The sequence below is a fragment of the Trachypithecus francoisi genome, unplaced genomic scaffold (genome assembly GCF_009764315.1).
Source record: "Trachypithecus francoisi isolate TF-2019V2 unplaced genomic scaffold, Tfra_2.0 Lachesis_group4, whole genome shotgun sequence".
NCBI classification, from domain to species: domain Eukaryota; kingdom Metazoa; phylum Chordata; class Mammalia; order Primates; family Cercopithecidae; genus Trachypithecus; species Trachypithecus francoisi.
In genome coordinates this window covers 1,010,773-1,025,092 of record NW_022681469.1, presented here as the reverse complement: position 1 = coordinate 1,025,092, position 14,320 = coordinate 1,010,773, and the positions used below count along the sequence as shown (strand labels likewise).

General features: G+C 54.7%; 1 protein-coding gene across 2 annotated transcripts in view; it reads right to left on the bottom strand.

Annotated features, from left to right (window-relative positions):
- The window catches only part of PTPRN2 (protein tyrosine phosphatase receptor type N2), a 981,520-nt gene that overhangs the window by 726,964 nt on the left and 240,236 nt on the right, over nucleotides 1-14,320 (bottom strand). For both annotated transcript variants that reach the window (XM_033192278.1, XM_033192279.1), the window contains one exon: nucleotides 894-1,007. In XM_033192278.1, coding sequence (XP_033048169.1) covers nucleotides 894-1,007 — 114 coding nt within the window. The remainder of the gene's footprint in view (nucleotides 1-893; nucleotides 1,008-14,320) is intronic.

Genomic DNA, 14,320 nt, shown 5'->3' with positions numbered 1-14,320 from the left:
GGAGGCGGAGGCAGGGGTGGAGGCAGTGGCAGGGGTGGAGGCAGTGGCAGGGGTGGAGGTGATGCCTGGGCTCCCACTCACCAAGGCCAGCCCTGCTGTGGCCACCCCTGAGTCCCCAGCTGGCCACCACAAAGACCAGCCCTGAGTCCCCAACATGCCACCATTTCCCGAGGGTGATCAGCCAGCCGCCGGGGGCGGGTGGTTCCGCCGGCAGCTTCCCCTGCGGAAGGGGTGGGGACTAGTCCTTGCCGGACTAGAGCTTACTCCAGAGGTGGATCTCCCTTCCCTAGACGCAGTGTTCCTGCCAGAATTACCATCCGTGGACTCAGAACGCCTTATCCATCACTATGGTATCCACACAGCACTGCTTCTGACCAAGAGACCTCACTTCACAGCCAAAGAAGGGCAGCAGGGCCGGTGCTCCGGTAATTCCGGGGTCTTACCATGTTGCCATATATCATTTTTAAATTATCATCATTTTAAAAATTATGTTCTCATCACCCCTGCAGGGACCACCGGCAAGAAATATCTCACAACAACGGCGACAGGCAGAGGCTGATTCTCTCCGGGCCGAGCCACCCCTGCACCGACCCAGCCAGGCCCAGGTGAGCAGCCGACGCCCGCCTACGTGCGCCAGGCCCAGCTGCGGCCGCTGCAGCCTCCTGGCATCTCCTCCCTCGGACGCAGGAGGCAGCAGGCCTGGGTTCCTCCAAAGCCGGGAGCGGACGGTCCCAGCAGGAAGCACCCGTGAGCCCGGCGCCCGGCTGCCGTCTGCCCTTCACCACCGCGCTCGCGGCCTGGGTCCGTCCCAGCTCCTCACCCCCAGGAGGAGAAGCGAAGCCCGGGCGGGATCAGTGCGGCAGCCGCCCAGCCCCGGCCCGCGCCCGCCCTACCTGTGCCGGAGAGTTTCTGCAAAGCCACGCGCAGGCGCTGCAGGGCCACGGGCGACACCTCGTAGCGGTAAAAGTCCATTGCCGGAACCTTCTGGCACCTTCCAAACACTCCATCTGTGGGGGAAGCAGATAAGACAGAACGAGACGTGTCATCGTCAGCGAGCAGGAAGGTCACTCACATCCTTGCAATGCGTTGGCATCACCTGCCCCGTGAGGCTGCGGAGCGCGGGGCGCCAGAGGGGAGTTAGGACCCGGGAGCGCCCGGAATATGCTGGTTTGGGAAATAAAAACCCAGCATCCCGGAAAACACAAACGCCAAAGTGGAGAGAAAGTCCAGCGTGGCTGCAATGTGCTCACTCCGCTTTCCTCCATACCCCCCAATCCTCCTTTTTTGTGATTTCACATTTTTTATGTAAAACTTGCTTCTGACAACTCAGTGACAACAAAAAACTAAAGTCAGTAACATTCCAGGCCAGTTTTCCAGAAGAAAAACAAAACCCAGGAAATACAAATATTAATTTGCAGCGGCTCCAAGGTTCGGCAGAGTCTCTCCCGGGCTGCGTGGGAGGCCAGGGCGGCTTCCCGGGCTGCTTTCCGCGGCGCTGGACAGGCGCGAGGCTGGCGAACAACGTGGCACTAATGGGACTAATTTATTTAGCTCAATTCCATTTGTCTGAAATGGCAGACTCTGGTCATCAACATCCTTTCCAACCACACCTTCTAATTAATTTAGGCCCTAATTAGTCTTTATTTGGCGAATTGTTCACTTTGAGACAAGCTTCCTGTGGGGTTTCAAACATTCAAATTACCTTCTTTGGTGCACACAAAAGATTAATTCAGGCACTACTGCTTCCACACAGGGCGGCCATCTGCAGCTTCAGGCCAGGCGGAAGGGGAAATGGTCTCTTTTATTGTTCACTACGGTTTCGTCGTGCAGCTTGGCTGAAGAAAACCATTCAAATGCAACAAGTGTAATTAGCAGAAACACATTTGCCCAGGGCCAGGCTGACGCAGTAATTGCTGGTCTGATATTACATATATGCTCACGACACGGGGCCGGGTGATTAGCAGAAAATAACCTCGAGTATTGCAAGCGTCTTGCGGGTTTCTATGGGACTTTGCAAAGCCCAAAGAACCCGGGAGGCAGCCTGGCAGCTGCGCGGGCGGCGGACAATAGCGAGGAGGAGACGCCGGGCCTGCGCGGTTTCCCTCCGCACAGCCCGGCCGCGCTGCCTCCTGTCTGAGAGCCGGAGCGAAGTCCCTGTGAGGCCACACACAGGCAGCGGGTTCTCGGGTTCACGCCTGCAGAGCCCGGCCCCCCACCGTCCGTGATGGACGGCCCGCACCACACGGCGGGAACACAGGCAGATGTGCCCGCTCCTTTGCCTTCCTCAGACACGAACCATTCGTGCAAGTAGGAGTGGGAAGAGGGGGAGGAGGGAGAAAGGGGCAAAGAGGGAAAATAAGGAATGACTTCAAACATACCTAATATTTGCACTCTACGTTTCAAATGACAATATCTTGAAAATGGAAAGGCAGCTAGCGGGAACTGGATGGCACGTTGAGATGACCCAGCCTCCGGGCTCACAATGCAGAAAACTCTCCTGGGCCTCGCGGCCACAGAGGAGGGAGTGAGCCACAGGTGGAAGGAACCAAAAACCAGGTTCCTGGACCCCCAGGCAGGGCCCAAGTCAGTGATCACCTACTCCTAGGCCAGGGCCAGCAGCGTTTTCCCATCCCTGAGGCCACAGGAGGCTCCGATGCCCAGGAATCCAGTCAGCAGCAGTGCCCGCGAGCTGCGCTCCCCACCCTCAGAAGGAAGGGGCTCTTGGCCGGCCCCAGAGCAATGATGGTGCCCGGCTGCCCACAGCTCTCCCGGCCTCTTGTTCACATTGGAAAATGCACCCCTGGGATGGACGTGTGGCCAGCTCAGGGCATGGCAGAGCCTGGCTGGTCCTGGCCCCACTCGGCCACCCCAGGTGTCTGCACACAGGACTTGGTAATTTGGTACCAAATATAAGAGAAGCACATCTGAGAGTAGCCAAAGCTTCCCATCATGCGGCAGAGAATCCCTTTCCCAAGCAAGCTCATGAAATCGTTCAGCTTTTCATAAAGAAAAATGGCCTAGGACAATTCCTATCATTTTTGGAACGTTCCAAGCAAACCATTTCTCAAGCATAACAGCCTCATTCTTTAAATTTTGTTTCTTTCATACAATGTCACAAATATATTTTCAGAATAATATATATTACATTTTCTTGAAAACTGTCTTTTAAGCATGTATTTAGAATATATAGAATGTAATGCATAATGTTTGTGCTCTTAAAATCAGTTTTAGCTAATAATTTTATCTACTTGACAGTTGAAATAAATTAACCATTGATTCTCTTTGCCTTAGACTATCCCTGTGCTGAATGCGATGGACACAGACACCATCCCCAGTGCATTGTTAATAGGCTTTATTTTTAGAACAGTTTAGATTACCGCAAAATTGAGTGGAAAGTACGGATATTTTCCATGCATCCTCACACACGTACACACACACACACACACAGAGTCTCCCTCACACACACAGCCTGCCACATACAGCCTCCCTCACACACACACAGCCTCTCATGCACACACATCCTCACACACACACAGCCTCTCATACACACACATCCTCCCTCACACACAGCGTCACACACACACAGCCTCTCACGCACACACAGCCTCCCTCACACACACAGCCTCTCACACACACACACACAGCCTCCCTCACACACACACACAGCCTCCCGTCGCTTACATCCTCGCCACAGTGACAATCAGCATAACAGTGACCGCGCCACTTTTCACTCCCAGCAGCCGCGGTGTCCCCGTTGCCTGCGTCCTCAGCAGCTCTTGGCGGTGTCCCCATCGCCCACATCCTCAGCAGCTCTTGGTGGTGTAGATGTTCTGGTGTTTGGCTGCTGTCATAGGTGTATATCGGTATCTCATGATTTTTCACCCAATGCATTTTTCAACAATGAAATTCAACCTTATCTCCATATTTAAAGAACTTCATGATATGGGTGTCCTTTATTCTAGTAAATACTCAGCAATAAGGGTTGTTGAAGATGATTGTGACCAGAAGGAAGGAGCCCAGAAGCTCCCACAGATCATGCCCAGGCTCACTGCCACCCTGCTTGATTTTAAGGGTACTGGATTCCCCCAAATATGGATACAGCCTAGTAGTGAAATAGAAAATTAAGGAAATTCCTAAATATATTTGATAGAACTGATTTTTATGTGGCCAGAATTTTGAAAGTATTGCTTTGTTCTTCTGGGTCACTTGGCTAAAAGGCAGGACCCCAAAAGATCTCTATGAACATACTAGAAAAAAGGACTGGAAAGTGAAATCTCAATCAGGAAAGCATCAGGAGTGATGAGACTCCAGAGCCGGGAGGCCGGGGGTGATCCACACAGCAGAGGTGCTGGAGCCAGAGAACCAAAGCTCCCACCGGTCCAGGCTGAACTCCACCATCTCAGATGTGGGGCGCAGCCTCCGAAACAATCTTGGGACGTGGAGCACTGAAGTCGCCTCACCGCTGACCATCTAATCACCCTGGGAACTACCCAGAGCCCCTAACCCTCAGGCCCCATCTGTTAGGCAGGGATCTAGACCCGACATGGCGGCGCCACCCGGCGTAGCAGGCCCTTTGTTCGAGACTTCTCTTCCTCCTTGAACACACCCGCAGACTTGCATATGTTAGAGGTTCCGGCTGGGCAACCACACTCCCCCATGACCTGCAGCTCACCTGCATTCCACAAGTTCATAAACAGCAGTTTCAGTTGACAGTTTCCAAAGACCGCTTCCCGGTGACCCTTACTCAACTCCTACCCTAGTCGTTTCAAGACCCCCCAGGTCCTGTTTGCACAACCAGCTTCCCGCCTCTCAGGCTATAAGAAGCCCCTACCCTCCTCCCTCAGCGCGACTTCCTCGTCTCACGCCTTTGGACCAAGGAACCTCGCCCGCAAGCCCTAATAAAAGGCTATTCTCACTGCCATTTGCCTTGTGTCTTCGTTCCCGGTTCGGCTCCAGCCTCAGTTTACCTTTACACCGTCCTCTGCAGGACTCCTGCCTTCGTATTCTTGGGACACAGCCAAGACCCCACCTGGGATCTGACCTGGCTTGGGGTCCCCTCATGAACTCTCTTCTACTGACTGTGTTTCCTGCACCATGGCCCTGCACCCCATCAACATAGCCCCATCATCGAAGCCCAGACTGACCCGTCCAGCTCTGCGGTCCTGCAGGCCATGCTGAGCTCCCAGCCGGAAGCACATTGCCACAGCGGCAGTGGAGGCAGGAGGCCTCGGGTGATGGAGACTGTCCGTGAGACTCTCAGAATCAGGGCCCTGCTCTTTGTCCAGAATGTGCATTCCATACACAACCTTGATTCCAAGTCTCACCACTGACTTCACATTGGGAGCTGTCTGAAAATCACGGGAGAGGAGAAAGGGTTTGCCTGTGAAAACTGGGCTCCCTGTCCACCCGTCCTCAGCTACTGCCACCATCAAAACAGTCATGTGTGCAAATATATGTGTATGTGTGAATTCTTTTTTTTTTTTTTTTTTTTTTTTGAGACAGAGTCTCGCTCTGTCGCCCGGGCTGGAGTGCAGTGGCTGGATCTCAGCTCACTGCAAGCTCCGCCTCCCGGGTTTACGCCATTCTCCTGCCTCAGCCTCCCGAGTAGCTGGGACTACAGGCGCCAGCCACCTCGCCTGGCTAGATTTTTGTATTTTTTAGTAGAGATGGGGTTTCACCATGTTAGCCAGGATGGTCTCGATCTCCTGACCTCGTGATCCGCCTGTCTCGGCCTCCCAAAGTGCTGGGATTACAGGCTTGAGCCACCGCGCCCGGCTTGTGTGAATTCTTATACAGAAACATGTGCACAGCTCCTAACTCATACACGCACATGTGCACAGCCACTAACATGCTTAACTGCCAAACTTACTGCGCACGCCCAAGGATGCCACTAGTCCAACATCATCAACCCTTCCGACAAACAGACACTGCCTGTGCCTCTGCGTGGAAGCCTAACCCCTAGGCGCTCCTCAATGACGGCTTCGTGCCTTCTCCCTCTGTCTTCCCTGCAGCGTTGGGTGCTCTCGTCAACGCAGCTCATCATTTCTGTCCCCAGCATTGCCTGTGCCTTGCAAAGCCCCTTCCTGTTCCAGGAGCGGGTCAGTGCCATGCCTGCTGCTCAGCTACCTCCACCCCACACCCTCGTCCCAGGAAAGGCACAGCTCTGCCCTGCATCCCGCTTGCATGGCCGGGCCAGGACAGCCGGGAGACACGCATGCAGAAAAAGCAGACACTGCAGGCTCCATACATCAGAGCTTCCAGGATCCTGGGGCAACAGATGTTCACCACTGATGGTGCAGTTATGATTGTGGACAGGCTGCAAAAAAGGGCACGAGAAAACCTGACAGAGGGTGCTGACCTCACCCAGCGGTCAGAGAACGAACAGCGGCCGGCCTGAGGACATCGAGGACACTCCAGGCTGAGGGAGCAGTTCCATGCATGGCAGCACCTGGCCCCGGTGGGCGGCGGGGAGGGAGCAACTCTATGCATGGCAGCACCCGGCCCTGGTCAGCCCCAGTGGGCAGTGGGAACAAGGCCTTGCAGTTCTGGATCAGGCAGGAGAGGGCACCAAGCTGGTCAAGCCAGTCAAGCAGATGGTGCAGAGCCTGTGGGAATCAGAGGCAGTGGCCTTCATCCCAGGAGGTAGAGGAGGCCGCCTCCACTTGGATGGTGTCCCAGGCAGGGCAGACTCTTGAATGGGTCTGCATTTTAAAACAGATCTCCCTGGCAAGGGCTGGAGATTGCCAGGAGCCCATGGCGGGTGAACGGAGCAGCCCCACGCAGGGGATCGTGGCTAAGTGAGGATGGAGGTCATGGAGACCAGAGACCTGGATAGACTGGAGCCATTTACGAGGCGAACCTCAGGTCGACACGCATCCTTCTGCCAGCAGCAGCAACCAGGCCCTTCCACATGCTACTGACAGGCTCGTGGGGGAGGGGAATATTCTGGGAGATGTTCTGTAGAATGAGTCTTTTTCTGCAACAGAAAGGAAGGCTTCTTGCTGCCCTGGCTGGGAAAGGCAAGACATGGCAGGTGTCCCCCGATAGGAACTCTGCCTGGCCTGGAACTCCGATCTCAGGGACTCAGTGAACCGGGGGACCTCACATCCCCAGAGTTCCAGGATGCAGCCCCCTTCACTGTGCAGACAGAAGGCTGGACCCCACTGCCTCTGGGACCAGCATGGACAGTGCTACACTCACACTCGTATGCACCCACGTGAACATTCCAACATATACGCACACACAGGTGTGCACACTCATTTGCATGCACTTGTTTGTGCAAACACACACAGGAGCACATGCACACTCACACATGTGCAAATGCACACACACGCACACACCCAGACACACTAACTCATATACAGGTGTACACAAGCGCACATGCACAAACTCACACGCCTACACGCATACACTCACAGTCTCCACATGGACAAGACAGCACCTCACCTCTACTGCCCTGGGACCCCCCTTACCTCTACCGCCCTGCAGGACCCCCCTCTCCCTGGTGGCACCATGAGTTCCCAGAAGGCAGGGGTCACAGCTGCAGCCTCTTCACACCCCCACAGCATCTGGTACAGTGCCTTGTACCGAGTGTGGATTAAAAGGATGTTAGTGAATGACTATAACCGGTGTTTTCCCATTTGTCTAAAAGAAAACGGAGATGTCCGTGGAAGTGTTTAAGACCATCAGCTAGAAGCCTCATTTGTTGAAATCTCACATAGATTTAGAAGTCCTCACCCCCTGGCAATGACCCACTTGGATGAAAGACTCACTGGGGACCAAAGGGGCTGGCAGTGGCGGCTCCCTCGGAGGGGCCGTCGTGAGGCTCGGAAGTTCTCAGGTGGCCGTGTGCCTCCACCCCTTCCCTTACTCTCTCTCTGCTTGGGCTCAGAGGGCCGAGTGACCCCCAGCATTTCCATCCCCAGTTCCACACGTGAAGCAGGCGATCCTAGTGGACCTCTGTCTTCAGAGGAAGGGTGGGCTCTGCTGTCCAGGGTGCCCCCAGGGGGTCCGGTTGCTTGGAGATGCTGAGCCTCCACTCTCGGGACACCCACAGCACTAGCCCAGAACCATTAGATCGGAGCACCAGAAAGCTGTGGGGTGAACCAGGTGGCTTTGATCCCCCATGAGCAAAGTGCTCGTGCCACACTTTGCTTAGGTGATATGCCCAGGCCTGCGCTCAACGACATCCTGAGTGACACGTCCAGGCCTGCCCTAGAGGACATCCTAGGAGAAATGGCCCAGAGACTCTCACTGTGCATGTGCTGAGAAATGTCGCTCACTGTGTTACCCCACAATTCTCCACAGAGATCCACAGAGGGTCCCCCAGGCCCCACAGCCAGGAGCACCTTCCTTCCACCAAACACGAGCACGACCAGCTCATGGGCAGGGACACTTGCTTACAGGCTCCTATGGCACAGATTCCAGTGAACTAACCATCTTCTTTTCCCCTTTTGCTAATATCTTGACCAACTTTTACTTATATGTCTTTTTTTAAATATCTCTTATTTATTTATGGAAATATAACAGGACTTGGAAATTAACGAATACAATATGATCACTTAATTTCGTATTTCAAAGGGAGGCAATTAGCTTAGGGCACTGTTTGAAATAACGGCAACACACATACCTATTCAATCATTTGTGTAAACAGTGTACTAAGGTACATGGGATGCACGTAAAAACTGATTTGTCTCAGCTCCTTGGAAACTATCAGAACAAAGTTCTTGAATTGTGAGCAAGAAGGGATGGGCAGAAAAGGCATCCCAATCGTGAAGCCTTCGCAGATGAGAGGCGTTGGAGGCTGTATTCCAACCAGAAGGGCAGGCGAGAGACGCGGCAAACCACGGGTCAGGCAGAGCCCGGGGGAGCAAGCACAAGCACGTTCCAGGGCTGGGCAGGGACCGCGACCGTTTCTAGAACTGTCACAAAGCCATCGCTGAGACACACACTCAGGTTTGCAGAATACTGTCCACAGTAAACAACAACACATCCGCTCATCTGGCTGCCAGATGACCCTGCCCAGACAAAAGCAATGGGCGGTCAGTCTCACGCAGCTCCCTGGGAACACACCTGGGAAGCCAGGAGGAGAACGCCCTGTTCTCCGGCACTGAACCCAGAACCTAGAAACAGCAACGTTGCAGGGCTCAGGACGCACCTTCTAGGGAGAACCGGGTCACATCTTGGGCCCCACAGGCTATACCCGCCACAGGCCCTGCGTCCAGCAGCCAGGGAGGGAGCGCAGCAGCCTCTGATGAAACAATGGCACCCTGCTGTGTTTCTTCACGCTGGTCTGTCACTCCCTCCCTGCATCCAAACAAGGCGAGGCCCAGAGGCTGCGGTCACCCGGGAGGCCAGTGAGGACCAAGCAGCACCAGTGACCCCTCGTGGCTGCCTCCCCGCAATGCCAGTTCTTCAATGAAGACATGGCTCAGGAGCCTGCTCTGACTCAGGCCTGAAGATGCCGGTGGCAGACTCAGTCGGCCAGAGTGAGGGGCCAAGAGACAAGACACTGCTGCCCAGTACAACAACAGGAGAATTAATGCACACTTGTACACGTGTGTGCACAATGCACAAGCAACCACGTACACAGACACACATTCACACCATGCATAATATATGCACACACACGCAAGTATGCAGACACACAACCACACAATGCACACATTCTCACATATACACATATCCTCACACATGCTCCCAGATGCACACATTCACACACATGTGCACATTCTCACATGCACACATTTTCACACACATGCACATGCTCACACATTCTCACACATGCACACATTTTCATGCACATGCACATGCTCACACATTCTCACATGCATACACATGTACATTCTCACATGCACACATGCACGTTTTCACACAGATGCACACATTCTCACATGCACACGTTCTCACACACGCACATTCTCATATGCATGTTCACGCATTCTCACATGCATACATGCACACGTTCTCACACATGCACACACGTACACATTGTCATGCACACGTTCTCACATGCACACACATACACAGTCTCACATGCACACACATGCACACATTCTGTTGCACACGTTTTCACACATGTTCATATTCTCACATGCACACACATGCACATTCTCACATGCACACATTCACACATGTACACATTCTCACACACATTCTCACACACGCACATGCATACACTGTATGTTCTCACATGCTCACACATGTACATGCTCTCATACACACACTTGCTACTCGTTCACACTCAGAATACCAGAAGGACCCTCGCCAGCCTGGGACAGCCACACTCCAGGTGTCCTGCTGTACCAGACTAGGTCACTCTTTCATTCTTTCCTGCCTCCCTTTCTGGGGCCCCTCAGGACCCTGCCCCCTCCCACTGTTGCACAGGGAAGCTGACACTGCCAAAGTACCTTCGATCTGTAAATCCCGGTGCCCTGGGACGCTGGAGCTGCCTCTGAAGTTCCCTCCCTACAGGGAGCTGGCAGCATTGCCAGGGTTCCCACAGTCCCACAGGGCTTCGCACAGCAGCACCACAGACAGGGGAGCCCACTGCTCCATCGGGGTCCCCAGGGGTGTGGCGACAAGAATAAAATCTCCCCCGCTATTTTTGGAGAAGGGAGAAGTAATGACAGCTCAGAATCCTATTGAAAGGAATTCTCCAGAGGGAGAAAAAGCCCTTTATCTGAACTGATCAAGCCCCTGCCACATATATTTCTGCAGGGAAGCTGCGAAAGGGCTGCTGTTCTCAGGGAGTAGAAACAGCTGTCATGGCACACAGTCAAAACTGTTGCAAAAATTCCAGGAGGCCAAAGGTGAATCCTGAGAGACAGCAATGGCTTCTGAGGTCCAAGGAAATAGGCACTGGCTCGCCACACGCCCAGGTCAGATTTAAGAGGCCGTCGGATCTGTGGGCTGCGTCCATGGCAGGCCTGCTGTGAAGTCTGAGCAGCTTTGTTCTTAATGAAACCCAAAGATAAGCCGAGACCCTATTTCGCTGGAAATTCCTTCATTTTCAAGGATTTGGTACAGTTCAGAGCAGCCACTGACAGGCAGCAGAAGGCAGGGGACAGAGTGACAGTGCCTGGGAGCGGCCAGCACAGCCTATGCGTCTGCAGAGCAGCGTAAGGCTCTGCCTGGGGAGGAGCCCCGCGCCTGGGCAGCACCTGCACTCACAGCAGGAGTCTCACTGTCCGGAGAGACCAGCTTCCCTGTGCGACAAGCGGGGCCTCCGTTCCTCCCACCACCCAGGGATCGCGGTGAGGCCTGGGACGGTAAATCCAGGAGATCCCAGCTTCCCTGTGCGACAAGCAGGCCTCCGTTCCTCCCGCCACCCAAGGATCACAGTGAGACCTGGGACGGTAAATCCAGGAGATCCCAGCTTCCCTGTGCGACAAGCAGGCCTCCGTTCCTCCCGCCACCCAAGGATCACAGTGAGACCTGGGACGGTAAATCCAGGAGATCCCAGCTTCCCTGTGCGACAAGCAGACCTCCGTTCCTCCCGCCACCCAGGGATCGCAGTGAGGCCTGGGACGGTAAATCCAGGAGAGGTCAGCTTCCCTGTGCGACAAGCGGGCCTCCGTTCCTCCCACCACCCAGGGATCGCAGTGAGGCCTGGGACGGTAAATCCAGGAGAGGTCAGCTTCCCTGTGCGACAAGCGGGCCTCCGTTCCTCCCACCACCCAGGGATCGCAGTGAGGCCTGGGACGGTAAATCCAGCGGCACACAGCCAGCCCACTGCCCCGGGGGAGGTGCACTATAGAAGTCACAGGTGTCTGAGGGCGTCAGCCGGCAGTACTGAGGGGCCCAGGCACACGCTGGCCGGGTGGGGCAGGGGGAGGCGTGGCAGGTGTGTGGTCCTTCCAGGAGGTGAGGAGCAGGCTAGGAGGGGAGGACAGTGAAGACAGTGCCAAGAACACAGCCAGTCATGCCTCCCTCACTGAGCACCGGCACACCCAGCACTTCCCAGCATTTTACTTCTAAGGATGCTTTAAACCCCCACCCCAAGCCCATGAGGCGGCTCCTCTGTGCAACAGGCTGTGTGCTGAAACCAGCCCCAGGTGCTGGTGCTAGCAGGCGGATGGCTGAGAGGCAGGGAGGTAGAGCCTCGTGGTGGATCAGCACCCTTACGGAGGCCCCAAGGACTGCTCACCCTCCGGCCACATGAGGACACGTGAGGAGGCACCATGGATGAGCCAGGAAGGGCCTCGCCGGACACCAGACGTCAACCCTGCCGGGGCCCTGACCTTGGCTTCCAGCCTCCAGAACTGTGAGAAATCAGTGTCTGCTGCTTCTAAGCCCTCCAGGAGGTGGCACTTTGAGCAGCCTTCATGGACCATGATACTGCGTATTATGATCCCATTTACACCATGTGGAAATTAAGGCACAGAGAGGTTAAGGAACTTGCTCAAAGTCGGCCTGGGAGTCGCACCCCAAGATCTGTCCACATGGTCCCACTTCGCTGCTCTAGGCTGTCCTCTACCGAGCCCTCATTTTCACTTTGGATTGTGGGTGCCAGCATTTGACTGAGAAAACGCGGTCATCATAGTTATATGGAGTGGCTGGCAGAGTGTCCGATTCTGCAAACAACTCATCAAATCCTCAGGTCCTCGTACGGCGACTCTCAACATCAGAGCCAACGCCTGCAGACGTCACCCACACACTCAACATAGGAGCCGACGCCCGCAGACGTCACTCACACTCACTCTCACTGTAAGACCCGACGCCTGCAGACGTCACTCACACCCACACTCAACATAGGAGCCGACGCCCGCAGACGTCACTCACACTCACTCTCACTGTAAGACCCGACGCCCGCAGACGTCACTCACACCCACACTCAACGTAAGACCCAACGCCTGCAGACGTCACTCACACTCACTCTCACTGTAAGACCCGACGCCCGCAGACGTCACTCACACCCACACTCAACGTAAGACCCAACGCCTGCAGACGTCACTCACGCTCACTCTCACTGTAAGACCCGACGCCCGCAGACGTCACTCACACCCACACTCAACGTAAGACCCAACGCCTGCAGACGTCACTCACACTCACTCTCACTGTAAGACCTGACGCCCGCAGACGTCACTCACACCCACACTCAACGTAAGACCCAACGCCTGCAGACATCACTCACACTCACACAGTCAACTCAGCTAATCCTTACAACCCTTAGTGCCATAAACTGTCATGGTCCCCATTCCACATTCAGAAACTAGAGCCCAGAGAGGTTGGGTACCTTGCTGGAGCCCACACAGGAATGGGTAGCTGCAGAAAAGTCTGACTGACACTTAGCATCCACGAGGGAGTTAAGGAAACAGGATGGACCATTCCAGACCACCAGGAGCTCAGGAAACCTCATCACTGTGGTCACTTGAGCCAAGATCCAGAAAGAATTAAGTCCTCAGGGGCTTGTAAAGGGAAGGAGAGAGGCAGGGTGGACAATCGCTGGGTTCTTTTCAGCCAGCACATGCCAGTGACCAGCTCTGCATGGACTTAAGCACCACAGGTGACTCGTTCTCTCCCATGGGTGCCCTGCAAGAGCAACCACTTAGTGTGACCCAGAAACGGGAGAGTCAGCGGCCTCCATGTTCCTCCCCAGTCCCCGAACGTGGCCTGTGGCTGGACACCACGTGCCGCCCAGTGCTGTCTGCAGAAGAGGCAGCATCGCTAGACAGAGGGCTGAGGCCCTGCTGTGGGAATGAGCCAGGAATGATCCCTGTGTGAAGCCACTGATTCTGGGCTATCTGCCCCAGCGGGGAGCTCCCCCTGATGGAAGCAGAGAACCACAGAGTGCAAGTCACTCAGCTCAGGCCAGGTGCTGCTGGCTACGACCTCATAGGTTCATCCCCAAATGCTCATCTCGTGGATGAGCACCATGAAGGGGGACAAGCACCATCACCCCACTCAGCCACCTTCACTTCTCCCAGTAAACAGACTCAGAGGCAGAGTGGCCAGTACCAAGCACAAATCACCAACACTCCGTCTGGAGCAGGACTGGGAACAGGAGAATCCTGGTCTTAAGAAACTGGCAATCTAGGTAAAGTCAAGATAAATAGGTGTTTTTTTAAAAAAGTGGGGGTGGGGACAATTTAAAAAGCAATTCAGAATAAAATAAAAGAATGTAACCTTCACCTGGCCAACATGGAGAAACTCAAAATACAAAAAATTAGCCGGCAGTGGTGGTGGCGCCTGTCGTCCCAGCTACTTGAGAGGCTGAGGCAGGAGAATCGCTTGAACCCGGGAGGCAGAGGTTGCCGTGAGCCGAGATCGCACCACTGCACTCCAGCCTGGGCAACAAGAGTGAAACTCCATCTCAAAA